A 27,743-nucleotide genomic window follows, 5' to 3' on the forward strand; every position below is an offset into this window, starting at 1 on the left:
CCTGCAAGATTTAAGTGACTTGTTCAAGGTCGTACTCAACAGAGTCCAGAGGAAGTGAAATTCCTTCCTGATTTGCTCCAGCCACTGTGTTTCATGACTAGGCAGCATAGTAACGGTGCCTATTATTATCCAGATGACTAAAATTATTGGGAAATAACAAATCCGGCCAGGCGCGGTGGCTCATGCCTATAATCCCAGCTTTGGGAGGCCGAGGCAGGTGGATCATGAGGTCAAGAGATTAAGACCATCCTGGCCAACATGGTGAAACCCTGTCTCTACTAAAAATACATAAATTAGCTGGGTGTGGTGGCACACGCCTGTAGTCCCAGCTACTTGGGAGGCTGAGGCAGGAGAATCACTTGAACCCGGGAGGCGGAGGTTGCAGTGAGCCGAGATCGCGCCACTGCACTCCAGCCTCGTGACAGAGCAAGACTCCGTCTCAAAAAAAAAAAAAAAAAAATTCACGCAGAGGACTTGATGTGATGTGTTTCTGTTGTTTTCATAAATTTCAGATGGTAAGACATTGATTATTTTTGAAGGGGTGGCCTGCCCCTCCACAACCTGTGGGTGTTTCTCGTCATGTGAGACGAGAGACTGAGAAAAGAAATAAGACACAGACAAAGTATAGAGAAAGAAAAGTGGGCCCAGGGGACCTGCACCCTGTCTCTGAGTTCCCTCAGTATTTATTGATCATTATCTCTACCATCTTGGAGAGGGGGATGTGGCAGGACAATAGTGTAATAGTGGGGAGAGGGTCAGCAGGAAACCTGTGAACAAAGGTCTCTGTGTCATAAATAAGTTTAAGGAAAGGTACTGTGCCTTGATGTGCACGTATACAAACATCTGGGTGCATTAAAGAGCAGTATTGCCGCTAGCACCTCACCTCCAGCCCTAAGGCAGTTTTCTCCTATCTTAGTAAATAGAACATACAATTGGGTTTTACACCAAGACATTCTATTGCCCAGGGATGAGCAGGAGACAGATGCCTTCCTCTTATCTCAACTGCAAAGAGGCTTTCCTCTTTTACTAATCCTCCTCAGCACAGACCCTTTACGGGTGTTGGGCTGGGGGATGATCAGGTCTTTCCCTTCCCAGGAGGCCATATCTCAGGCTATCACATGGGGAGAAACCTTGGACAATACCTGGCTTTCCTAGGCAGAGGCCCCTGCTGGAGGGCCTTCCGCAGTGTATTGTGTCCCTGGGTACTTGAGGTTAGAGAATGGTGATGACTTTTAACAAGCATACTGCCTTCAAGCACTTTTTTAACAAAGCACATCCTGCATAGCCCTAAATCCATTAAACCTTGAGTCAACACAGCACAGGTCTCTGCTGTGAGCACAGGGTTGGGACAAGGGTTACCGATTAACAACATCTCAAGGCAGAAGAATTTTTCTTAGTACAGAACAAAATGGAGTCTCTTATGTCTACTTCTTTCTACATAGACACAGTAGCAGTCTGATCTCTCTTTCTTTTCCCCACAATTTCTTGCAAAAGCAAGGTTAAAAAACTTGGGAGCCCTAGTAATCTCTGAGTTTCTTCTTAAGGGGTAAGACCTTGGTGGAGTTTAATAACACCTGATGCTTGATATTGATGTACCCACAGTGGAAGTTTCATTTTCTGATAACTGATAACAGAAATAATTTAAAAATAAGCATATATTTATACATATGTATATATACAGAAAATCCCTACTGAGCTGGGTGTGCACCTATAGTCCCGGCTATTTGGGAGGTTGAGGCCACAGTGAACTGTGATCACCACTTTCCAGTTTGAGCAACAGAATAAGACCCTATTTCAAAAAACAAATAACAAAAACTTTTTATTTTCTTAATAGAGTCTATCATGGAATGTACATTTTAAATTTTGATAAAATCCAAATTATCCATTTTTTATTTTGTAGTTTGAGCTTTTTGTATCCTATCTAAGAAATCTTTGCCTAATCCAAGATCGCAAAGATTTCTATCTGTGATTCTTTTTTTTTTTTTAGGCAAGGTCTCTATCTGTCACCTATGCTGGAGTGCTGTGGCGGGGTCATGGCTCACTGCAACTTCTGCCTCGTAGGCTTAAGCCATCTTCCCGTCTCAGCCTCCTGAGTAGCTGAGACTACAGGAGCATGCCACCACACCTGGCTAATTGTATTTTTTGTAGAGATGGGGTTTCGCCATGTTGCCCAGGCTGTTCTCAAACTCCTGGCCTCAAGCAATTTTTGCGCCTTGGCCTCCCAAAGGGCTGGGATTACAGTCATGAGCCACCATGCCCCACTCTGCAATCCATTTTGAGTTCATTTTTGTTTATCATGTGAGAGAAGGATCTAGAGTAATTATTATTAATGTTTTTTGAGACGGAGTCTCGCTCTGTCGCCCAGGCTGGAGTGCAGTGGTGCGATCTCAGCTCACTGCAAGCTTGGCCTCCTGGGTTCACGCCATTCTCTTGCCTCAGCCTCCCAAGTAGCTGGGACTACAGATGCCTGCCATCACGCCCGGCTAATTTTTTGTATTTTTAGTAGAGATGGGGTTTCACCGTGTTAGCCAGGATGGTCTTTATCTCCTGACCTTGTGGTCCGCTCGCCTCAGCCTCCCAAAGTGCTGGGATTACAGGCATGATAGAGTAATTCTTTTACATATAGATACTTAATTGTTGTAGCACCATTTGATTAAAAAAAAACAAAACAAAACTATCCTTGCTTTTCTTTTTTTGAGACAGTATTGCTCTGTCACCCAGCCTGGAGGGCAGTGGCACAATCTCGGCTCACTGTAACCTCTGTCTCCTGGGCTTAAATGATTTTTAGTAGAGACAGGATTTCGCCATGTTATCCAGGCTGGTCTCAAACTCCTGGCCTCAAGCAGTCCACCTGCTTCAGCCTCCCAAAGTACATGAGCCACCGTGCCCGGCCTATCCTTGTCTGTTGACCACCTATATACATATGTGTGTGTATATTAGTCTATTTCTGGATTTTTCTGCCCTGAATTTCTATGTATCCTTATGCTAAAAATACACTGTCTTGTTATAGTTTTATAATAAGTCTTGAAATCAGTGTCAGTCCTCTAGCTTTATTTTTCTTTTTCAAAATAGTTTTGGCTTTTCGAGGTCTTTTGTGTTTCCTTATACATTTTATAATTAGTTTGTCAGTTTCAACAAAAAAGCCTTCTGATTGGGATTTCATTTAACCAATAGATTGATTTGGGGAAAATTGACATCTTAATAATATACCCATAGAGGGGAATAAGAGACACTGGGGTCTACTGGAGAGTGGGAGGAGGGAGAGGATCAAGAAAAATAATGAGTACTAGACTTAATAACTGGGTGACAAAATAATCTCTACAACAAGCCCCGGTGACACGAGATTACCTGTATAACAAACCCGCACATGTACACCTGAACTTAAAAGTTAAAAAAAATTTTTTTAATTGAAAAGATATATTGGGCTTTGATTTTGGATATTTATTATATTTTAGCAATATCCACAAAGCCAGATTTATTTATTCTGTATTCTTATTCATATTCTTTGGAAATGCTGAGAATGTTGTGAGGAAGAATTCTGAGTTTTCCCAACTTCCCCTTGTGACCAAATAAAGTTTTTTACCAGGCAGGATATGACCAGCTGTTCGATTTGGTTCCTTTTTTTTTCTTCTTTTTTTTGGTGCGCAAAAGAAAAAAGGAAAATAACTTTTCACCAATGTAAGAAGATCTTTTAAACCTGGGCAAACCAGTGACATTACTTATCTAATTTTAAGGCCAGATCTTATCACTATCACATAAAATTAATATATTCATCTTCTAGGCCAGTACTTCTCAAACTGTGGTGTTTGGAGCCATCAGCATCAACTGGAGACTTGTTAGAAATACAGATTCTGGGCTGGCTGCTGTGGCTCACGCCTGTAATCCCAGCATTTTGGGAGGCCGAGGCAGGCGGATCACTTACTTAAGCTCAGGAGTTCGAGACCAGCCTGGGCAACATGGCGAAACTTGTCTTTAAAAAAATAGAAAAAATAACCAGACATGGTGGCATGTGCGTGTAGTCCCAGCTACTCGGGAGGCTAAGGTGGGAAGATGATTTGAGCCTGAGAGGTTGAGGCTGGGGTGAGCCATGATTGTGCAACTGTACTCCTGTTGGTGACAGAGTAAGATCCTATCTCAAAAAAAAATAGAAAAATAAAAAATGCAGATTCTTTGGCCCTGCTCCAGAGCTGCTAAATCAGAAACCCTTTTTTTTTTTTTGAGGCATTCTTCCTCTGTCACCCAGGCTGGAGTGCAATGGTGTGATCTTTGCTCACTGCAACCTCCACCTCCCAGGTTCAAACAATCCTTTTGCCTCACAGCCTCCCAAGGAGCTGGGATTACAGGCATGCACCACCACGCCCTGCTAATTTTTGTATTTTTAGTAGAGACGAGGTTTCACCATGTTGGCCAGGTGGGTCTCCAACTCCTGACCTCAGGTGGTCCACCTGCCTCGATCTCCCAAAGTGCTGGGATTACAGGTGTGAGCCTGGCCTTATCATAGCCTTTTAAGAGTAAGAATTCCCCTTTGTTCCTTGGTTTAGAACCTTCTTTCTGAATGATCAGTCTCAAGCTTTATCAAAAGAGAAGTATGGACACAAATTTTGAGGCTGTTGCAGCAGTCGATACAGAAGTAAAATCTACAGGACTTGGATAACAGAGCAGGGGAAAGAGAGAAATCAGAGATGACTCTTTTTCAAAGTTTTTGATTCCTGGATCAGCATTCTAGAAAATTCTTGTGTCACACATCTTTTGATCTGTCCATTGACCACTGCAGAGCTATCATATTCTGTCACAGTATCCTGTACAAGATAGTGGTTTTAGCATTGTTTAAACAGCACCATCGGCACCCTAAAGGACTTGATGGTATTTTAATTTTTTACAACTTTTTATTTTTATTTTTTTGAGACAGAGTCTTGCTCTGTTACCCAGGCTTGAGTGCAGTGACATGATCATAGCTCACGGCAGGTTCAAGCGATCCTCCAGCCTCAACCTCCTGAGTAGCTGGGACTACAGGCATGCACCACCATGCCCGGTTAGTTTTTACATTTTTCTGTAGAGACAAGGTCTCACTATGGTGCCCAGGCTGGTCTCCAACCCCTGGCCTCAAATGATCTCTCGCCTCGGCCTCCCAAAGTGCTAGCATTACAGGTGTGAACCACTGTGCCTAGCCTTGATGCTATTTTAATTTGGGGAGATTCATTTGTGGCAGTGTTAGTGGTAGTGCAAAAGTAAACTGCTAATGGGAGCAAAAGAGAAGATCTTAAATCTGGTGTCTTCTTTTTTTTTTTTTCTTTTAGGGTAGACAGGAGGCAGACTAGAAAATAAACCCTCAGCTTATGGGACAGATGATCATCTGTAACTTAAGTTTTCCTAAGTTTCAGTTTACAGTAATTATTTTCCTTTGACCAGTCTTAGTAAAAACCAGATGTTTTGAGTATTAATAAATGATCTCTGCTTTTAGGATTCAAGGGTAAAAAATGAATATGAAGTAACATTCTGTTGCTGTTTGAAAATGCCAGAACAAACATTTTAATAGAGGCAATAACTGAAATTATTGTCTGGTACCAGAACCACTGTCTTCTTATTTTAATAGAAATTCGAATCCAGGGAAGCAAATCTCTTACAGTGAGTTTCTGTTACAGCTAGTCCTCCTCGCTTTGTGACAGTAGAAGAACTTCTAGAGACAGCGAGAGGCGTCACCAACATGGCTCTAGCCCATGAAATTGTAGTAAATGGAGACTTTCAGATTAAACCAGTTGAATTACCAGAAAACAGGTAAGGTGGTTGCTAAATTATCTTGCTTAGTAGAACACTGCCATTTCCCAGTTTTGAAAATGTTTCCTTCAGTTGATACCAGTATATTCAAACGTATTTTTCCTTTTGTACATTATTGCTAAAAAATATTCCTAAACAAGGAACAACCTAAAAATCAAATAAAAGCTCTAAAAATCTTTTGTGAAAGTCTGCCTACTCAGTAGGATCTAGCTGCCTCATCTTGTGTTTTCATTGCCTTGTTTCATTCACTTCTTTGAAACTATCACACTGCACTATAGTTGTTGGTTTCATCGCAAAGGCGAAGACTGTGGGTTATTCTCTGTGTCCCTAGTGCCTGGCACTTAACCATTTTTTTATTGAATCAAAAACTCTATTGGTTGTAAGGTGCACCTTTTAAAAATGTGCTGTCATAAGAAAGAGGAAACACTGCCCATTATAATTATAAAAATGCCATTGATTTTAAGAAAGATCCAAGTTTCTGAGAGATTAAAATATTGGGGGGGGGGGGGGAGTTTGTTTTAGAATCAAGGAAATATGCGTGCAAGTGCCTTTCTGTCAGCAGCTCACCAAAGTCAGGATTCCGGATGGTGCCTGAGAGTCTCTTAGCCTGTCCTCATGGTTGCAGGATGAATGCTGCAGCTCCAAGCATCCCATAATACATCAGCCTTCCTGGCAAGAGCAAAAAGTTTGGGAGGACTAGGGCTCTCCTTTTGTTGGAGAGGAACATCTTCCCCTGGAGTCATGAAGCAGACATCTGCTAATATTTTGTTAATCAGAATTTAGTCACATGCTACCCTTGCTATAAGTGAGCCTGGAGAGCTTAAGTCGGGTAAAAGGGAATGAACTGCTGTGATGGGCTTATTAGATTAGTCATGATTTATTGTCACAGGCAGAGTATATGGTTGCCCTGAAAAACACTGGGATTCTGTTAACAAAAGGGGGAGGAATGGCTGCTGTGCTGGCAAGTGTCTCCCATAGGAAGCTTCTAAATATGACTTCACAGAGATTTCTTATATCTGCAAAGATGGTACTTTTTTGCATTTAATAGTGAAGAATTGCTTGTTTTGTGCTCAAGACAGAAAGACATTTTTATTGTTGTTGTTGTTGTTTTTTGAGATGGAGTGTCGCTCTGTCGCCCAAGCTGGAGTGCAGTGGCATGATCTTGGCTCACTGCAACCTCTGCTTCCCAGGTTCAAGCGATTCTCTTGACTCAGCCTCCTGAGTAGCTGGGATTATAGGCGTGCGCCACCATGCCCAGCTAATTTTTGTATTTGTAGTAGAGACAGTGTTTCACCTTGTTGGTCAGGCTGGTCTCAAACTCCTGACCTTGTTATCTATCCGCCTCAGCCTCCCAAAGTGCTGGGACTACAGGTGTGAGCCACTGCGCCAGCCATTGTTGTTTTCTGAGACGGAATCTTGCTCAGTTGTCTAGGCTGGAGTGCAGTGGTGCAATCTCAGCTCACTGCAGCCTCCATCTCCTAGGTTCAAGCAATTCTCCTGCCTCAGCCTCCTAAGTAGCTGGGACTATAAAGCATGCGCCACCACACCCAGCTAATTTTTGTATTTTTAGTAGAGATAGTATTTCACCATGTTTGCCAGGCTGGTCTTGAACTCCTGACCTCAGGTGATCCTCCCGCCTTGGCCTCCCAAAATGCTGGGATTACAGGCATGAGCCACCACACCTGGCCAATACTGGTTTTAATGAAATGTTATGTTGTATATATAACTTGTTACAGTTTGGTACCTAGTTAAGCAGTTGTCCCATGTATCACATGGAAATATGATATTTTTAGGAAATAAAGTCCTTCAACCTACTACATACTGAATTGTTATCTTATTATTATTATTTTATTTTTTTGAGACAGAGTCTCGCTCTGTTGTCCAGGCTGGAGTGTAGTGGCACTATCTCGGCTCACTGCAACCTCTGGCCAGGCTGATCTCGAACTCCTCACCTCAGGTGAACTGCCTGCCTCGGCCTCCAAAAGTGCTGGGATTACAGGCGTAAGTCACAACGCCCAGCCTAAATTGTTATCTTAGACTACCTAATTATAAACATCTTAGGAAACTTACTAGTAACAGGGAACTAAAATTAACAGCTTTGAACTTTCCAGTATTCTTATTATATGGCACTGTCGTATGCTGTTTCTTGGATTAATGTTGGCTATCCAGTTAGTTGAGAGCAATTCTTTCCAATGAGATGCTTATTGCAAAAAATCACTAACTTTTAAAATAAAGTATGCCATCAGTTGAAGTATGCCTTGGAAATCTTCCCTTGGTCCAAATCACTGGGATTGATCTTACCCTAAACCCATAGTATTTGTGCTTTTGAAAGTGATTTGAAACTCAAATATTTTGGTTTTTGCCCCCCTCCTTTTTTTTTTCACTGCCCCAGCTTGAAGAAGAGAGTAAAGGAGATTGTACATAAAGCGTTTTGGGATTGCTTGAGTGTGCAGCTAAGTGACGATCCCCCAGCATATGACCATGCTATCAAACTTGTAGGAGAAATCAAAGAGGTGAGGCAAAGAGTGAATTGTGATGCTTTTCTGGTGTGTTAGGAGTGTTTATTCAACTTCTTGTGTCACCACCAGAAGACTTTAAAGAAATTGAAGGATCGAGAAGTTAAAGTACTTGCCAGAAGGTGGATCAAGAGTGTTTTTGGCTTAATGCCCTTTTTTTAAAAAAAGTTTTAAGCAAACCATGATAACCTGAAGGCATTTAAGACAACAAAGTTATTTCACAAAATCTAGTTTATTTATAAATTTTAATAGGTGTGGACACATTCCATTTATAATGGCCAAAAAGTGACTCAGCCTTTGGGACAGAGAAAGCTTTAGGTGGAGGGACTGTTTTTGCAGCGCCTTTAGCAGTAGCATCAAAGAAGAAATGTATGCATGGAAATTGTCATCATCTATGGTTGGCTCACAGGCTCACATTAATAAACATGCTTTTCTTTTTTCACCATTAACAGTTTTTTCTTCTATCCATTTAATTGCTACCTAGGGCTTAAATGGAAGCTTAAGTAGCTATTGTAAATGATTTGTAAACATGTTTTTCTGTAGGTTTGTTGAATAAGAAGTAAAATATGTGCAATATTACGTAGCAATTGAGAAGCCCTTATTTGGATAGTTATAAATTACATATAATTAGAAATGATGTCTAAAGAATTTTGATTAAACGTAGCTGTGTTCTCTTGTAGACTCTCTTATCTTTCTTGCTGCCTGGTCATACTAGACTGAGAAACCAGATAACAGAAGTCTTGGATCTGGATCTGATAAAGCAGGAAGCAGAGAATGGGGCCCTAGACATTTCCAAGCTGGCAGAATTCATTATTGGCATGATGGGGACACTGTGTGCACCTGCTCGAGATGAGGAAGTTAAGAAACTAAAGGACATTAAGGAAATAGTGCCCCTTTTCAGGTATGGAAATATGTTAATCATACTCCGTGCAACTACAATTCAGAGGCATTTTCTTTTTTTTCTTTTTTTTTTTTTTTGAGACAGAGTCTCACTCTGTTGCAAAGGCTGGAGTGCAATGGCGTGATCTTGGTTCACTGCAACCTCCACCTCCTGGATTCAAGCAATTCTCGTGCCTCAGCCTCCTGAGTAGCTGGGATTATAGGCACGCACCACCGTGCCCAGCTAATTTTTGTATTTTTAGTAAAGATGGTGTTTCACTACGTTGGCCAGGCTGGTCTCGAACTCCTGACCTCAGGTGATTGGCTGCCTTGGCCTCCCAAAGTGCTGGGATTACAGGCATGAGCCACTGTGCCCAGACCAGAACTATTTTCAATTTAAACTTCCTGAAGTCTTGGTACTCATGGATTTAAAAAAAAAAATTTTGTAAAATGCAGAAAAGTAAAAAGAAGACATTTACTCATAATTTTACCTCTCAGAGGCACAATCACTCTTATCATTTTGATACATAGATATATTTTTTATACATTAATTTCCTTCAACATTTTCTTTTGAAAAATTCCAAATCTACAGAAAAATTACAAAAACAGTACAATCAACACTCACAAGCCCTTCATGTGGATCCATCAGTTTTTATCATGTTGTCACATTTGCTATGCTGCCCAGGCTGGTCTGGAACTCCTGGGCTCAAGCAGTCCTCCCGCCTTGGCCTCCCAAAGTGTTGGGATTTCAGGTGTGAGCCACGCGTCTGGTCCTCTTTTCCTTTAATGCTATGTTTACTTTACAAGTGCTTGGTTCTAAATCCTTTTTTCTTTCAGAGAAATTTTTTCTGTGTTGGACCTAATGAAAGTAGACATGGCCAACTTTGCTATCAGTAGCATCAGGCCTCATCTCATGCAGCAGTCAGTTGAATACGAAAGGAAGAAGTTTCAAGAGATTTTGGAGAGGCAACCAAGTATGTTGAATATTTTGTGGTACTTTTTTTGTTGTCTGTGGTTTTTCATTTTAGCTGCCATAGCTTGTTGCATAATATTATTTTCAGAACAAAACTAAAATTTAGTAGGAGAATAGTCTAATTTGAAGAAGGAAAAGCACAAAATGTTGGGACTACATCTAGAGTTGTTAAGCATTGAAAAGAAAACTTAATTGACAAGCAAAAGGAATGTGAGTAGGCTATGAGAATAGAAATTAAAAACAATGAATTCCTAAATTATAAATGGTTTTTTGATGAAAACACCAGTTTGAAGTAAAATACATTCTTGGTCTTGATTTTTGAAAACATGATAGACATCCTGTGAATGTTAATTCACTTTTCTTCTCCCTGTGTGGCACAGCAGGAAATTTAACTTTGCTTTTGTTCTGGATGCATAAATCTTGTTTCATACACAGGAAGAGTCTCATTTTTATGAACCTCTCCGATGACTGCAGAAAACAGACGACTCTCAGAATCTAAAACTACGTTGTATTTCTAGGGTGCTTTTTATGGTCTCTGAATTGCTAACTGACATTCTGGGTAAATTTCAGTCTTCAGATTCAATGTATGATGAATTCCATTTGGCCTCTAACTTTGCTGACGAGGAGATGAAAACAGCAGTCTCTGGGTTGGTTGGGTTGCCTGACCAGATTAGTTAAGTGAATGCCCCATGCAGTTGATTCATCCAGCCCCAGGCAGAGGAGTCTGAGGTGGTGCTGGGGCCGGGGCAGGTTGGGAAAGGACAGGGTAGAGGTAGAAGTAGAAGAAGTTCGGTAATGTTTACTGAGTGCCAGGCTTGTGCCAAGGGCTGGATGTACATGATCATATGTAATCCTCACACAGTAAGCTGATGAGCCAGGCACCTTTTTTTTAATCCCATTTTACAGATGTTGGAAACAGGTTCTGGGAGATTTTTGACCAGAATGGATTGACCACAAGCTCACACACTCACCAGTGTTGTGAGAGTACTGGGAAGAGTTTTTTCTTGTTGTTGTTGTTGTTTTCTTTGAGATAGAGTCTCCTCGCTCTGTCACCCAGGCTGGAGTGCAGTGGCACAATCTCTGCTCACTGCAACCTCCGCTAGGCAGAGTTTTGTAGCCTGAAGAGCCGTAATATTAAGGCCTGGACCTGAAAGCTGGGGCATAGTGGAGGACTCACTGGTAGGGTGGAAGCAGCTACAGTGCCTGCATCTAGCACTTAACTCACAACATGAAAGCCCGGGTTTCCCAAAGCTGGGGGGTTATGGAGAATATTATCAGCAGAAGAGAGGGTGAAGCCAGATGGCCCAGCAGTCATGACCGAGAGCTCAGGGTGAACTGGAGCTGCATCCCCCTGCCCCAGTGAAGAGCAAACCACAGCTGTGACCTTGGCCGCCCACTTGGTTTTAAGGAAGCAGGAAGCCTCCACTAACAGAGCTGCAACACCTCCTGGGACCTGACAGGTGCAGTTTTTATCAGATGATGTGTGAGATCCTCCAGCTCTCTCTCTGTATCCCTCAGAGTGCCCCCTGCATTACCAAGCTTAGAAAAGCAGGGGTGCAGGAGGGCTGCTGAAAGCCAGATGGGGCTTCCCTGACAGAGTTCACTTTCCCGCAGGTTGAAAGGAAGCCAGATTGATACAAGGTTAAGATCTAAACAAGGAAAAGCCTCATCATCAGTGTAGAGGATACTTTACACAGGGAAACTCTAGCCGGTGTCTCATCCTGTCTGTCTCTAGAGCTGGAGTTGCCAGGGCTTTGGGGTCCATCTCATGCAGTGGTCAGGATGGGAGAGAAGGGAAGGAAGGTTTGTTAAATACCAGGTGGGTGGCAAGGCCTGGCTAGGTGTCATGTATTTGTTACTATTATTATTATTATTTTAGACAGGGTCTAGCTCTGTCCCCCAGGCTGGAGTACAGTGGTGTGATCACCACTCACTGCAACTTCAACCTCCAGGACTCAAGTGATTCTCCTGCCTCAGCCTCCAAACTAGCTGGGGCTACAGGCATGTGCCACCATGCCCAGCTAATTTTTGTATCTTTTGTAGAGACAGAGCCTTGCCACATTGCCCAGGCTGGTCTCGAACTCCTGGGCTCAAGCAGTCTTCCCACCTCAGCCTCCCAAAGTGCTGGGATTACAGGCATGAGCCACCATGCCTGGCTTATTCATTATCTTGTTTAATCCTCACAACAGCCTGTGAGGTGAGTGTTGTAAATTTGCCTATATCAGGCATCTGAAACTCAGACACATTATGACTTGCCTGAGATCCCTCAGTTAGTCATTGGCACTACTATGATTTGATCCAAGTTTTATTTGATTCCAAAGTTCATGCTTTATACTTTATCACTCCACCAGGACATCGATTGTCCCTTAAGTAATTCCGAGAAGCATCCCTTCTTGGTGTCAAGGTAATGTGTGCAGCTTTGTTTTTCACAGATTCCCTGGACTTTGTCACCCAGTGGCTGGAAGAAGCCTCAGAGGACCTTATGACTCAGAAGTATAAACATGCCCTGCCAGTGGGGGGAATGGCTGCTGGCTCTGGGGACATGCCCAGGCTGAGCCCTGTTGCTGTCCAGAATTACGCTTACCTGAAGCTTCTGAAGTGGGACCACCTCCAGAGGCCGTTCCCCGAAGTAGGTCTCCTGAGCCATCTCACTACTCATATTTGTTTTTGTGCTGCTGAACTTTTTAAAAAGAATAGCTTTGGCCAAGCATGGTGGCTCACTCCTGTAATCCCAGCACTTTGGGAGGCAGAGGCAGGCAGATTGCTTGAGGTCAGGAGTTCAAGACTTGCCTGGGCAACATGGCAAAACACCCTCTGTACTAAAAATACAGAAAATTAGCTGGGCGTGGTAGCAGGGGCCTGTATCCCCAGCTACTTGGGAGGCTGAGGCAGAGAATTGCTTGAACCTGGGAGGCGGAGCTTGCAGTGAGCCGAGATTGCACCACTGCACTCCAGCCTGGGCGACAGAGCGAGACTCTGTCTCAAAAAAATAAAAATAAATAAGTAAATAAATAAAATAAAAAATAAAAAGAATAGCTTTATTCTGATATAATTCATGTACCAGAAGATTCTCCCTTTTAAAGTGTACAACTCATTGTTTTCTAGTATAGTCACAGAGTTATGCATCCATTGCCACTGTTTAATTGAGAACATTTTCATCACCTCCAGCAGAAACGCTGCACCCATCAGCGGTCACTGCCCTTTCCCCCTCCCTCCAACGCCTGAAGCCACAGATCTGCTTTCTGTCTCTATGGATTTGCCTATCCTGGACATTTTATTTAAATGAAATCATACACTACCAGCCTTTTGTGCCTGGCTTCTTTCACCAATGTTTTTTCATGTTGTAGCACATATAGCAGTAGTTTAGTCCTCTTTTCCACTGTGTTTTTTTTTTGTTGTTGTGGTAAAATACACGTAACATAAAATTTACCATTTTAACCATTTCTAGTTGTCCAGTTCAGTGGCATTAAATGCATCCACATTGTTGTGCAACCATTGCCACCAGCCACCTCCAAAACATTTTCATTTTTCCTTCTGTGAAACTGTCTTCCCACCAAACAGTAATTCCCATTGCCCCCGCCCTCTGGCCCCTGGCAGCCACCATTCTACTTTGAGTCTCTATGAATTGGACTAATCCGGGTACTTAATATGAGTGGAATTATACAATCTTTGTCCTTTTGGGTCTGGCTTATTTTACTTAGCATAATGTCTTCAAGGCTCATTTATGTTGTAGTATGTGTCAGTGTTCCCTTTCTGGGTTTTTAAAAATTTTTTTAAATTTTAGAGACAGGGTCTCATTGAATTGCTCAGGCTAGGTGGTACAACAGCTCACTGTAACTTTGAACTTCAAGGCCCAAGTGATCCTTCTGCCTCAGCCTCCTGGGTAGCTAGGACTACAAGAGTGTACCACCACACCCAGCTAATTTTTAAGTGTGTTTTTTGTAGAGACAGGGTTCTCGCTGTGTTACTCAGGCTGATCTTAAACTCCTGGCCTTAAGTAGTCCTCCCTCCTTGGCCTCCCAGTGTTGGGATTACAGGCATGAGCTACCATGCCCAGCCCTCCTTTCTTTTTTAGGCTGAATAATATATTTTACTGTATGGATGTACCACATTTTGTTTATTCATTCATCAGTTGACAAACATTTGGGTTGTTATTATAAATTATGCTTCTGTGAATATTCCAGTACAAGTTTTTGCATGGACATATGTTTTTACCTCTCTTGGTTACGTACCTAGGATTAGAATTGCTGGGTTACATGGTGACTCTTAAGTTTAACATTTTGAGGAACTGCCAAACTGATTTCCAAAGCAGCTGCATCATTTTACCATCCCACCAGCAATGTATGAGGCTCCAGTCTGTGCTGCTGAATTTTTCTCCTGTTTTTACTCATCTTGATGGAAACCACAACAGAGGTGTGGTTGTTCACAGCTTTATCTAAAGAAACTTCTTCCCCTTCCATCCTGAGCAATATTTTTTCTTTTTATGTTTTTCACAATACATACTTCTAACTGCAAGACCTCTTTAAGAAGATGACTAAGAAGGGATTCCCCCAGTGTTTCTCTAAATAGCTGTTTTGTTATGTAGACTCCCCCTCTCTTTTCGGGGGGTACGTGAGCTTCTTATCACTATCCTCAGATCCAGATACTTCTCTAAATATCTTTCTTATAAGTTCCTTATTTTTCCTTTCAAGAAGTTGTGAGCTTAAGGTTTCACCTCTTGCCTCTGAGTTCCCCGTTTTGTGCTGGAGGAAGCTCTAAAGAGAATGTCAAATTGGAGATGGGAAAATGTTCCCTTTGAACTGTGGCATGTTCTCTTCTGGAGGGAAGTTCTCAGCCTGACATGTCTATTTAAAAATAGCTGTGGGAGACCGTCCAATACTTCCCTTTTCCCCACCGCTGATCATCTTCCCCAGGCCTTAGATACCCCTGCTTCTTCATCCCATAAATATCCCTAAGCCCTCTCTATGGAGAGGGGGATGTGAGACCTTTCTCCAGCCTCCTCACTTGGCAGTCTTATGAATAAACCCTCTCGTAAAAAAAATAAATAAAAAAGAAAAGAACAGAAAAGAAACGCTGTGGGGAAGATGGTGATGGTCCCTGGGGACAGCTGTCTACTCCAGGAATTGATCCTTGGCAGTCTGCATCCTAAACTCACGTCCTGCTGTTGGGAAGCCACAAAGCCATGTGAAGTCAGAAAACAGGCCGACAATGAGTCCTTGGGATTGTATTTGTATCAGCAGAGGATTCTCAATCCTCAGGGTTTTTACTTCTTGGCTGTGACCCACATTGTTCATGTCTTGATTTGGCAAATCTCAGTTTCTGACAGCAAGAAAGGTCCTTAGAGTCCATTCGATGAGCCTGTAAACTCTCAGATCAGATTCCCACCTGTGCAGCCTTTCCCTTCTCCTTCCCTCACCCACACGGGTGGGGGCACTGGCATGGTAGGACCCAGGACTGTCTTTAACATGGGGGAGGCAGTCATGGGAATGTGCTTGCTTTCCGGGAGGCTTTAGATTGTTCTCTGTCACTTCTACTCTCTGTGCTTCCTGTTTCTTTCTCTTCCTCTTTATTTACTCGCCAGTTCTTACGAGCTTCCTTTGTGCTGGGTGCTGAGCGGGTACCAAGATGAATAAGTGTAGGCTCTGCCTGCAAGGCAGTCCTCCCTTCCATTGCTCTGGGATTTTTGTTGTTGTTGTTTTAAGATGGAGTCTCACTATGTTGTCCAAGCTGCAGTGTAGTGGCTATTCACAGGCATCATCGTAGTGCACTGCAGCCTCGAACTTCCGGCCTCAGCGATCTTCCTGCCTGAGCCTCCCAGTAGCTGGGACTGCAGGCACCCACCATCGCACCTGGCCTTCCATTGCTCTGTACAGGGTGACTGGCTGTCCTAGTTTGCTAGGGACTGAGTGAGGGTTCACAGGACTTGGGAATTTCCATTTGAAAACTGGGACAGTCCCAGAAAAACTGGGAGGAGTTGGTGACCCTAGGTCTGTGCCTCATTATACTTTTCTTCCTAACAATAAGTATAACTTTTATTTATCGAGTGCTGGCTCTGCCAGCCACTTTATATGTAGCATCTTTCTTCAGCTTTAAAACAGCCCTGTGATGTGGGAGTCCCCATTCTGCAGAGGCCTGACAAAGTTGGGGATGCATGCATGAGGTCATGCTATTTTTTTTTTTGAGAAGGAGTTTCACTCTTGTTGCCCAGGCTGAAGTACAAAGGTGCAATCTCAGCTCACTGCAACCTCTGCTTCCTGGGTTCAAGAGATTCTCCTGCCTCATCCTCCCGAGTAGCTGGGATTATAGGCATGCACCACCACACCTGGCTAGTTTTGTATTTTTAGTAGAGATGGGGTTTCACCATGTTGGTCAGGCTGGTCTTGAACTCCTGACCTCAGGCGATCTGCCCGCCTCGGCCTCCCAAAGCACTGGGATTACAGGCGTGAGCCACCGCGGCCAGCCGGGGATGTCATGGTATTAAGCACGGAGCCTGGCTTTACACCCAGGCCTGTCTGTGTTCTTAGTGAGGGCGCTATACTGCATCCTTGATCAGGAGGAATGGCTCTGAGATAGAGGGGTTATTTCACACCAGACTCCCTCAAAGCTCTGACACTAGCGCAAACCCTGAGGGAAGCTGCAGAGGCAGGTGTGGGGGCTGTGGCGCTCCCGCCCTCTGCTGGCCAGCCTGGACCTGCAGCTCAGCGATGGCCTCTTCTATTCATTACAGACAGTTTTAATGGACCAGTCTCGCTTCCATGAGCTCCAGTTGCAGCTGGAACAACTGACCATCCTGGGGGCTGTGTTGCTGGTCACCTTCAGCATGGCAGCACCAGGAATTTCCAGCCAGGCCGACTTTGCTGAGAAACTCAAGATGATTGTGAAGATTTTGCTAACAGATATGCACCTGCCGTAAGTGGAACTTTCATGCGTGGATGGGAGGCAGTGGATGTCAGAGAGCCGACTGGAGTCTCCCAGAGGGGTCTCCCACTGTAAGGCAGAACCCAGGGCCACTCGCTAGGAACTGAAAAGAAACCTTGCTGTCTCAGTTGATTCACTTGGCGAAGACCCCAGCAGAGTTTATTTAGGGTCATAGGGTCAAAGTTAGAATCTGCTGCAGGGTTAGCAGAGCTCTAGGATAGTGGCTTTAAAATGTGTGTGACTAGCCGAGTAGCCTGTCGGGCCTTAGAGGCCACACCGAGGAGCTGGGATATTGTCCTAAGAGCAGTAGGGAGCCATTGAAGGATTTGAAGCAAGAGGGGGAACGTAATTAGATTTATGCCCTTAAGTTTAAATTTTGGCATGGGGCACATAGTAGATGTGAGGGAGCATTTAGGAGGCGAGAGAAGAAGTGGCTCGGGCTGGGGGGTAAGCCATGGGCAGGGTGGGGAGCGCTGGTATCAATGGTTGCTTGCCTTGAGGAATTGGAGATCCTGGGCTTAGAGGCCCCGCGGCCCTCCATTCCCTGTTAGCGTGCTCCTCCCGGGGCCTGGCTCGGTGTTGAGTGCCGTCAACTCATTTGTTCTCCCTAGGCAGGGAGCAGGATGCTGTCTGGCCCCTTCCTTCTTTAATGGGGTTGTCTTTGTCTCCTCACCTCCAAGGTTCTTGTGTTTGTTTGTTGAGTGCTTTATTCCTCTCCCAAAGCCGTTCAAATGTATTAAACTCTTACTGGAGCTTATGAAGAAACTGGAACCCAGAGACATTAGTTGGGACAAAAATGTTTGTGACTAGGACCCGCAGTAAGAAATTCATTTTCCATTGTGACCTAGTACACACTTAACACACATGTAACAGAAACGAAAACCTCTCAAACTGGAACTGACCCTAACTGTGTTTAATGCAGCCTGATAGTTTCTACTCTATTCTTATTCCATTAAAAAAAATATTGGTTGCTACCCACTGAATTGCTTTCATAACCAACTAACAGTGAAAAGCAGAGCCCTAGAGGAAGGTCATGAGAGAAACCAGCTATATTCCTGCAGAGCTGCATGTATGTGGTTGAAGTGTTCTGCCCTTGCATGTTCCCTGTAGGCGTTCTGTGCTCAGTGTAATGCATCATTTTCTTACCCAGCACGAGTCCGCATCTGCACGCGTGCAGGCTTCAGTGACCGCTCCTACCATGGAGTCATGTTGGGTGACTTTTATGGTTTTCAGCCTATAGAATATCTTTGAGTGGTTCTAAGTAAATGCTCTATCTAACAAGGTCCAATTCAGAGACTTCTTCAAGGGAAGTACCCCCTAAACATTCTCATCCTTACAAAATGGAGGAATTTTACTGCTGAATTTTCACAAAGCATGGGTGTGTTCAGTGCAGTGTCCGTAAGTTGTGACTAGGGGCTCAACAGTTTTGACAGTCAAACTAGTTTGCTGAGAGGCCAGGAAACTGTTTGCTCAGCTGAGGGCCTAGCCTGAGGCCTTTGCACAGGTGCAGCTCTGGGCTGTCACCTAGGTCCCCTGCCTGGAGAACTACTCTGTCAAAGCTCCTGCTGAGGGGGGGACCCAGGTCAGTGCTTTCTTGGGAGCCCAGCCTTGCACTCCCATATCCTCCCTGGCCCTCCAGGGGTGGGCACGGAGCTGGTGCCAATGGTGAGTGCCAGGGCTTGCTCCCATGCCCCCCAGTAATTCTACATACAAAGGATCTAGGCCCACAACAGAGGCAGTTACCTTCTCACAGCATGCCTGCCAGCATGGGGGCTCCCCACAGGCACCCTGGGAGAGCCTGGGGGACCCAGGGTATCCAGGTACTCTTTTTTTTTAACTTTAGGATTTCACTTTTCGTTATTCTTTTATTTTTTTAAAATTTTTTAATTTTTATATTTTTTTTATTTTTTTGAGATGGAGTTTCACTCTTGTTGCCCAGGCTGGAGTGCAATGACATGATCTTGGCGTCCACTTCCTGGATTCAAGTGATTCTCCTACCACAGTCTCCCGAGTAGCTGGGATTACAGGCACCTATCACCATGCCCAGCTAATCTTTTTGTATTTTTAGTAGAGATGGGGTTTCACCATGTTGGCCAGGCTGGTCTTGAACTCCTGACCTCGAACTCCTGATCCATCTGCCTTGGCCTCCCAAAGTTCTGGGATTATAGGCGTGAGCCACTGAGCCCGGCCTCTTTATTCTTTTAAAATTAGTTAATACATGTGTATGTTTCAAAAATCAAAAGGTACAAAAGGGCATCCAATGAAGAGTTTCTCTCTCCCTCTTGTCCCACAGCTACCAAATGCCTGCTTTCTTGTGTATTCCTCCAGAGGTATATCAAGATATTCTGAGGTCATTCCAGGCTGATTTTATCACACAGAGGCTAGCAGGAAGTTGTGCTTTGGGTCGTTGGTCCTGGTATACTCTGAGCCCCTGCCCTTCCCACTGTCCTTTCTAGCAGAGGGAGAGAAAGAAAGTCCCCCTGGTCAGGTATGCACAGCCTGAGAGGTAAGGTGGCAGGGAAAAGAGTCTCAAATTGTCCCTTGAACACACAAATCCAGTTATTGGTGCTGTCATTCTCACCCGGGTGTGGGCGGTTGGAGCTGGTTAGAGGTGTATTTTACTTATAGACCCTTTCTCCCCTCCTCTGCCCCAGCTCCTTCCATCTGAAGGACGTCCTCACTACCATCGGGGAGAAGGTGTGCCTGGAGGTGAGCAGCTGCCTCTCCCTGTGTGGGTCCTCCCCCTTCACCACGGACAAGGAGACCGTGCTTAAGGGCCAGATCCAGGCCGTGGCCAGTCCCGATGACCCCATTCGCAGGATCATGGGTACGTTTGGGGAAGGCAGGCAGCAGGGATGTGCCCTCTGAGGGGCTGGAGCACGAGTCCCTCTGAAGAAACCTGAGGGCTTAGCTGGAGTTAAGGTGCTGATGGGTGAGGAGATGGTGTAATGAAGCACCACAGAGAGACCAGGACCACCCAACAGATGGGCACAGGACCAGGCAGCCATCATTGTTCTAAGGGCTGCAACCTTGGAATCTCCTGGGTTCACAAGCAGTGTCCCAGGGCCTCTGTGCAGCTTGGGCGTGTAACTTGACACTCAAGTTTCCTCATCTCTAAAGCAGGAATAAGGGCAGCAACCTTACAAGGTCGCTGCAGGAACTCCCTGGGATGAGAAGGTGAAGCACTTTCCGTAGTGCCTGGCAGCACATAGTAAGTGCTCAGTAAATAGGAGCTGTTACGAAAAGAGCTGAATAGTAAAATGAAGATGTTATTTAAAAATACTATTAAAATATTATTAAATATTAGTATGTAATACTATTAACATATCAAATATAATAAACTTAAAATGGTAATATTAAGATATTGCTATTTAAAATTTATAATAAACTTGAAGTATTAAGATATTTTAATGCATATTCTATAAAATATTTAAAATATTCTATAATGTTAGCTATTAGTTACCACAGCAATGGCTTTATGAAAAATTCTGTTAATTAGCTTGATTTAATCATTTCGTAGTGTATACATACATTTAAAACATCATGCTGTATGCTGTGAATACATAGTTTTGTTTGTTTGTTTTTGAGACAGGGTCTCACTCTGTCTTCCAGACTGGAGTGCAGTGGTGCGATCTCGGCTCACTGCACTCCACCTCTGCGCTCCACCTCCCAGGCTCAAGCAGTCCTCTCACTTCAGACTCCCAAGTAGCTGGGACTACAGGCATGCACCACCACACCCAGCTAATTTTTTGTATATTTTCTAAAGATGGGGTTTTGCCTTGTTGGCCAGGCTGGTCTCAAATTCCTGGACTCAAGTGATCCGCCTGCCTCAGCCTCCCAAAGTGCTGGGGTTAACAGGCACGAACCACTGCATCCAGCCAAGATTTATACTCACAACCTTCGTAGGGAGGCAGGAAAGTGCCTGTAAGTAGACCTGTGGCCAGCAAGTTGCTACTCATCCTGCTGCCTGGGTTGTTTTGTAATAGCTAGTTATCGACAGATTGAAAACCAGCCCTTAAGGGGAGGATCACTTAAAACCAGGAGTTCGAGACTATCTGGGCAGCATAGTGAGACCCCATCTCTACAAAAAATTAAAAAAAAAAAAAATTAGCCAGGTTAGTAACATGCATCTGTAGTCCTTGCTACTCGGGAGGCTGAGGCAGGAGGATCACTTGAGCCCAGGAGTTTGAGGCTGCAGTGAGCTACAATTTCACCACTGCACTCCAGCCTGGGTGACAGAGCAAGACCCTGTTTCTAAAAGAAAGAAAGAAAGAAAAGAAAAACCAGTCTTTGGGTAGTAACAATACAAAGATTTCTACTTCGGTGAGGCTGCCAGCCCTGGGAACCTTAGAGAACCAAACTAACTTAAGAATAAGGGTGCTGAGCACAGTGGCTCATGCCTATAATCCCAACATTTTGGGAGGCCGAGCCAGGCAGTTCACCTGAGATTGGAAGTTCGAGACCAGGCTGACCAACATGTAGAAACTCCGCCTTTACTAAAAATACAAAATTAGCCAGGCATGGTGGTGCATGCCTGTGTTGCTAGCTACTTGGGAGGCTGAGGCAGGAGAATCGCTTCAACCTGAAAGGTGGAGATTGTGGTGAGCCGAGATTGTGCCATTGCACTCCAGCCTGGGCAATAAGAGCGAAAGTCTGTCTCAAAAAAAAAAAAAAAAAAAAAAAAGAATAAGGGTGATAGGGCCAGGTGTGATGACTCATGCCCATAATCCCAGCATTTGGGAGGCCAAGGTGGGCAGATTACCTGAGGTCAGGAGTTTGAGACCAGCCTGGCTGACATGGTGAAACCCCGTCTCTACGAAAAATACAAAAATTTCCTGGGCATGGTGGCGTGTGCCTGTAATCCCAGGTACTCGGAAGGCTGAGGCAGGAGAGTCACTTGAACCCAGGAGGCGGGGGTTGCAGTGAGCCGAGATCGCGCCACTGCACTCCAGCCTGGGAGACGAGGGAAACTCCATCTCAAAAAAGAAAAAAAAAAGAAGAAGGGTGATAGGGCCGGGTGCAGTGGCTCACGCCTGTAGTTCCAGCACTTTGGGAGGCGGGGGCAGACAGATCACTTGAGGTCAGGAGTTCAAGACCAGCCTGGGCAACATGGTGAAACCCCGCCTCTACTAATAATACGAAAATTAGCTGGGCATGGTGGCATGCGCCTGTAATCCCAGCTACTCGGGAGGCAGAGGGGGGAGAATCGCTTGAACTCGGGAGGCGGAGGTGTAGTGAGCTGAGATTGTGCCACTGCACTGCAGCCTGGGCGACAGGGTGAAACTGTGTCTCGAAAAAAAAAAAGAGTAAGGGTGTTAGGCCCTGTCCGGACAGCAGTTTCTGTCTGTGTTGTGAGGCTCAGGAGGGTATAAGTTATTTGCACCTGAGAGGATTCCCCAGGCAGGAGGCAAGGCATGTAGTTTGAAAAAGTCTATTCCATATAAATGTCTCTATTGTTTTTGTGATAAAATCTGCAAGAAGTGTGGCTTGATCAAATCTTTTTTCATGAGGATACACAAGAGTACAAAAGCATCGTGAAGGGGAATGGACTAGAAAAGCATCAACCTAAATTATTCCTCCAAGTAGAACAAGTTTACAAATGCCCATGACTTCCATGCAGGCATCAGAGAAGGAAGCACGAGCTGCTTTCATGGAGGCTTAGTAGGAAAAAAGTCTTTTTTGAACCTGTAATTCCTGCTTTAATCTTCCACCTTTTTCTGTGATCATCAGCGATGGCTAACAATGGTCTCAGGATGTGTTGCTCCTCGGAGAGCAGAGCATGTCTCCAGTCTTCCTTTACTCATTCATGCATTCATTCATTTTTTTTGTTTGTTTTGTTTGGGGACAGAGTCTGGCTCTGTCGCCCAGGCTGCAGTGCAATGGCATGATCTCAGCTCACTGTAACCTCCACCTCCTGAGTTCAAGTGATTCTTGTGCCTCAGGCTCCCGAGTAGCTGGGACAACAGGTGCGCGCCACCACACCTGGATAATTTTTGTATTTTTAGTAGAGACGGGGCTTCACCACATTGGCCAGGCTGGTCGAACTCTTGACCTCAGGTGACCCGCCCACCTCAGCCTCCCAAAGTGCTGGGATTACAGGCGTGAGCCACCGCACCCGGCCACTCATGCATTCATTCTTGCATTCCAAGTGTGTTTGAGCTTCTCCTGGGAGCTGGGTCTCATGCCAGTCACTGTGCTGAGTGCTGAGGAGACATGATGAACAAGATGAGCATGGCTCTACCTTCATGAAACTAACCATCTAGAGGGGAGAGAAAACATTATAAATGGGATGAATATGCAGAAGTGCAAGGTGCTGTGGGTATCTGGTCTGGGAGTATTGATCGGGGACAACTTCCCCTAAGAGGTGATGGTTAAGCTAAGAACTGAAGCACAGTAAGGTTTGTAAGGTGAAGGACAAGAAACAACTGACCACTTTCTTTTTTGTCACAGAATCTCGAATCCTGACCTTCTTAGAAACCTACCTTGCCTCGGGTCATCAGAAGCCATTGCCCACAGTCCCTGGGGGACTCAGTCCAGTTCAGAGAGAGCTGGAGGAAGTTGCTATTAAATTTGCTCGCCTGGTCAACTATAACAAGATGGTCTTCTGTCCCTACTACGATGCAATCCTGAGTAAGATCCTCGTCCAATCCTAACGTGTATGCACCCTACAGCAGCAGTATTACTCACTAGCCACAGAATACCTGTTCTGTACTCTAATGTTGCATTGGAAAATGGCTATATAGTACATGTCTACTTAACAGCACCGATTCCAAAGGGAAGAATATTGTGTATCACTGTTGAAAAGACTTGTTGAAAAATCCACTGAATTCTATTTTGAGAGATTGTATTTATGAGTGCAAGTTTACAAATCAAAGAAGCATTTTGTTCTCGAGTTTTACAGGTAACACTCAGCTGTTGTCTCCACTCCTCCCCCATCATGTCCTTCCAAGGAGGCTGGGAACTCTCTCTTCTGCAATCTGGGTAGTTCTTTCAGATGCCTCATGCTGAGCTGACAGCCATCCAAGCGCAAAAGAGACCAAGCCATGGCCTCACCTCCTGCCGTCCCTCAGACAGCCTTGTCCCTCACCCCTCCCTTCTGGTATTTTTGTTAGAAGGGCTATATAATGTCTTATTGCCATTTTCTCCTCCTATTTATTGCTTCCTCCCTGCCTGGCCTAGCCAGGGCTCCCAAGCCCTTTTTTCTAGAGGAGAGTTATTTGTCTCTCTCTCTTTTTTTTTTTTACTTTCTTTTTTGTATTTAAACATTCTTTTAACCTTCCCCCAAAGATACAGTTATTGGACTTTAAAAAGCTTGTTCTTTTATACAAAATTACTCCTGCATCTGGTTGAGAGCAGTTATGACTTATGAGATCTAGTGAAAGGAAAGTCTTTGACTTTCAAGCCTTGAAAGTCAAGGAGGAAATGTATTGAAAAATAGTTTACTGTAATGTGAACGAAGAGAAATGTCTGGAAATCTTACTGAAAAATTGACCCTGAGACAATACACAGATGTGATGATTGAATTAAATTCTGGAATTAGATTTAACTGTTTTCAGATAAAATAGCTTGAGTTCACGAATCTCCTAGATGAGGAAGTCATAGAAAATCCCTGGTGTTTGAGCATTATTTTTCAAGGAACTTCAGTGACCAGAATTCCTGATATGTCCTCTGAGCATGAGTGATTTGGGTCTCATAGACGATCTGTTCTTTTTTTTTTTTTTTTTTTTAAAGTGTACACATGTATGTCTGTCTGCATTTTAGACAGGGATGTTATATTAGAAGCAGAGCCATGAAGTTGGAATGACCAACTGCCACAACAGCAAGGGGTAAGACTATATTACTGTATGAGTAATGCAGTAATATCGGCACCTGAAGCCTTCTGTACAGGAAGCTAAGAGAAACTTACAAGTTAGCCGGGCGTGGTGGCTCACGCCTATAATCCCAGCACTTTGGGAGGCCGAGGCAGGCAGATCACCTGAGGTCAGGAGTTTGAGACCAGCCTGGGCAACATGGTGAAACCCCATCTCTACTAAAAATACAAAAATTAGCTGGGTGTGGTGGCATGCGCCTGTAATCCCAGCTAATTGGGAGGCTAAGGCAGGAGAATCGCTTGAACCCGGGAGGCAGAGGCTGCAGTGAGCTGAGATAGCACCACTGCATTCCAGCCTGGGCAACAGAGTGAGACTCTGTCTCAAAAAAAGAAAAAAGAAAAGAAACTTGGAAGCCATTTCAGAAAGACTCCAGGAAGGCCAGCAGCCACTCCTGCACAACCAGGGGGAAGGGCTACATTTTACTGCAAGCAGCTGTTTTCTCTGATCCTTCTTTGTAAGGAAGTGCAGTGATTTTGTGTTTTGAAGGAAGACTTGAGGAAGCAGTTGGGTAGGTATTCCAATAGGACTGATGGGGAGGAAATCAGATACTCCATGAGAAGGATATCAGACCTGGTAGAGTCAGAATACATTCTGCTTTCAGGATTTTTGAGATTGCTGATGGTCCCAGGGTTTATACAAGGACTTGGACCTGGCTATAGAAACTCAGGTAGAAATTACATGTATGCAGATCAGCACTGATGTTGGTTCTAATCTATAATGATGTGATAAATTTAAAAAACAAAACAAAAAACAGGGCTGGGCATGGTGGCTTACACTATAATCCCAGTACTTTGGAATGCCAAGGCAGGAGGATCATCTGAACCCAGGATTTCAAGTCCAGCCTGGGCAACATAGTGAGATCATGTCTCTACAAAAAATACAAAAAAAATTAGCTTGTCGTGGTGGCACACAGTTGTACTCCCAGCTACAAGCTGAGGCTGAGGCAAAAGGATCACTTGCGCCCAGGAGTTTGAGGCTGCAGTGAACTATGATCATGCCACTGTACTCCAGCCTGGGTGACAGAGCCAGACCCTGTCTCTCCTTAACAAAAAAAAGTAGAGCCAGATGTATCTTTTTGGGTCCCAGGCAGGAGACTGGAGAATCTGGGTCACTGTAATCTGGCAGACTGGCTGCATTTTGTGAGGGTACTTTTATTCATATTTATTTATTTTTGTTTGTTTGAATGTATTATTATTTTTTTAATAGAAACCACATCACTTCATTTGTTACAGCGAATAATTCAAGAGGGTCCCAGAAAGCTTTTTCATCCACAGAATTACAGAAAGGATAAGCACCCTCACCACCCAAGCCTTTGGTTCATTTTTTATTTTTTCAAGACGGAGTCTTGCTCTGTCACCCAGGCTGGAGTGCGGTGGCACGATCTCAGCTTACTGCAACCTCTGTCTCCCGGTTTCAAGCGATTCTCCTGCCTCAGCCTCCTGAATAGCTGGGATTACAGGCACGCGCCACCATGCCTGGCTAATTTTTGGATTCTTAGTAGAGACGGGGTTTCACCATGTTGGCCAGTCTGGTCTCAAACTCTTGACCTCGTGATCCATCCGCCTCGGGCCTCCCAGAGTGCTGTGATTACAGTCGTGAGCCACCACACCCGGCCTGTCTTTAAGTTTTATACTAGTTAGGAGGCTAGTCTATCAGAATGTCCCTAATTTAGCTGAGGAACCTAGACAAGTCTTCCTTGATTTCAGCTTCATCCCAAGGCCTCTGAATATTTTCTTTAAAAAGCTGCAGGCGAATGAGGTAAAATGGACAGAGACATGAGATACAAATCAACAGAAGGGCAAAGAGTATACGGCTCCCACAGCACTAATAGGCAGTAGGCTTTCCAAGACCGAAAAGGCAAAAAGCAGTGTGACCACCACATAGCCCTTGGGAGTCCATGCCTTTAGTTTCTTCTGTAGCATGAGCCACAGGACAAAAATCTGGATGGCGAGTGTTACCATGATGAAGACATGCAGGGACTGGGGAAGGTGGAAGCCAAGCATCCAGAAGCAAAGATGGCCATGTTGGATAGTGTGCTGGATACAATGGATACAAAGGCATCATTGGCACCATAGTTAAAAAAGATGAGGTGGCCTACCAGCATGAAGACTGACATGGCATAGATGGTGTCAGTGCTGACAGACTCTGTCAGGGTCTTAGCACTGGTGAAAAGCCATAAGTGAAAGTAATGAAGACTAGGGCACTCTTCAGTTCAGCCCACCGGGTCCACCCACTCTTCTGCCCTTCACCTCCATCAGTGAGATCAAACAAAACATACCCAATCAGTGAAGAAGCCAGGCCAGTCCCAAAAAGCCATTGGGGGGCCAGAAAACCCTCATCCATATACCACCAGATAACCAGAAAAACAAAAACACTGCACAGCTGCGGGATCACCACACTGGACTCAAATACCATAGCCCAATGTTGGTATTTCTGAGCATGGATGTTTTTCCAGAGCTCTTCCAGGAACCGCCGGTCCACATAGTTATCAGGAAAGGGCTGTTGCTCATACAAGACCCTCTGCCACTTTACCTCCTTGGTGTTAGTTACAGGTTGGGTACACATAATCCTTTCATTCAAACTCAGGCTAGTTTAGTCATCCCTCTCACAGAGGTCCATGTGGTTCTTGTTGATGACATTTTGAAATGAGACCTCCCTGGAAATTCCATGCCTTGGTTGATACTCTGCTGACCTTTCCTTGTTTTCAAAGGCAGCAATCCAGGCCAGGCCTACAATAGATGAGTTTGTCTCTGAGGCAGGATATAATACAGCCAAGTTCCTGGTGATGCGTGACTGGGAGATGGCAGTTGC

At 44.5% G+C, this 27,743-nt stretch overlaps 1 protein-coding gene and 1 pseudogene across 4 annotated transcripts in view; one reads left to right on the top strand and one right to left on the bottom strand.

Moving 5' to 3' along the window:
- TCP11L1 (t-complex 11 like 1) overlaps positions 1-24,602 on the top strand; it is a 34,027-nt gene extending 9,425 nt beyond the window's left edge. For 3 of the 4 annotated variants that reach the window (XM_004050902.5, XM_031015929.3, XM_055356546.2), the window contains exons 3-10: positions 5,643-5,775; positions 8,168-8,288; positions 8,972-9,192; positions 10,008-10,144; positions 12,576-12,772; positions 16,871-17,052; positions 19,716-19,888; positions 23,512-24,602. In XM_004050902.5, the coding sequence (XP_004050950.1) occupies positions 5,643-5,775; positions 8,168-8,288; positions 8,972-9,192; positions 10,008-10,144; positions 12,576-12,772; positions 16,871-17,052; positions 19,716-19,888; positions 23,512-23,714 (1,367 nt within the window). In that variant the 3' untranslated portion in view covers positions 23,715-24,602. The remainder of the gene's footprint in view (positions 1-5,642; positions 5,776-8,167; positions 8,289-8,971; positions 9,193-10,007; positions 10,145-12,575; positions 12,773-16,870; positions 17,053-19,715; positions 19,889-23,511) is intronic. The other variant, XM_055356547.2, reaches the window with a different exon arrangement.
- Positions 24,603-26,600: 1,998 nt separating this feature from the next.
- Positions 26,601-27,514, bottom strand: LOC101126101 (phosphatidylinositol N-acetylglucosaminyltransferase subunit C-like; annotated as a pseudogene).
- Between the last annotated feature and the right edge of the window lie 229 nt (positions 27,515-27,743).

Source organism: Gorilla gorilla, chromosome 9, assembly GCF_029281585.2.
Source record: "Gorilla gorilla gorilla isolate KB3781 chromosome 9, NHGRI_mGorGor1-v2.1_pri, whole genome shotgun sequence".
NCBI lineage: Eukaryota > Metazoa > Chordata > Mammalia > Primates > Hominidae > Gorilla > Gorilla gorilla.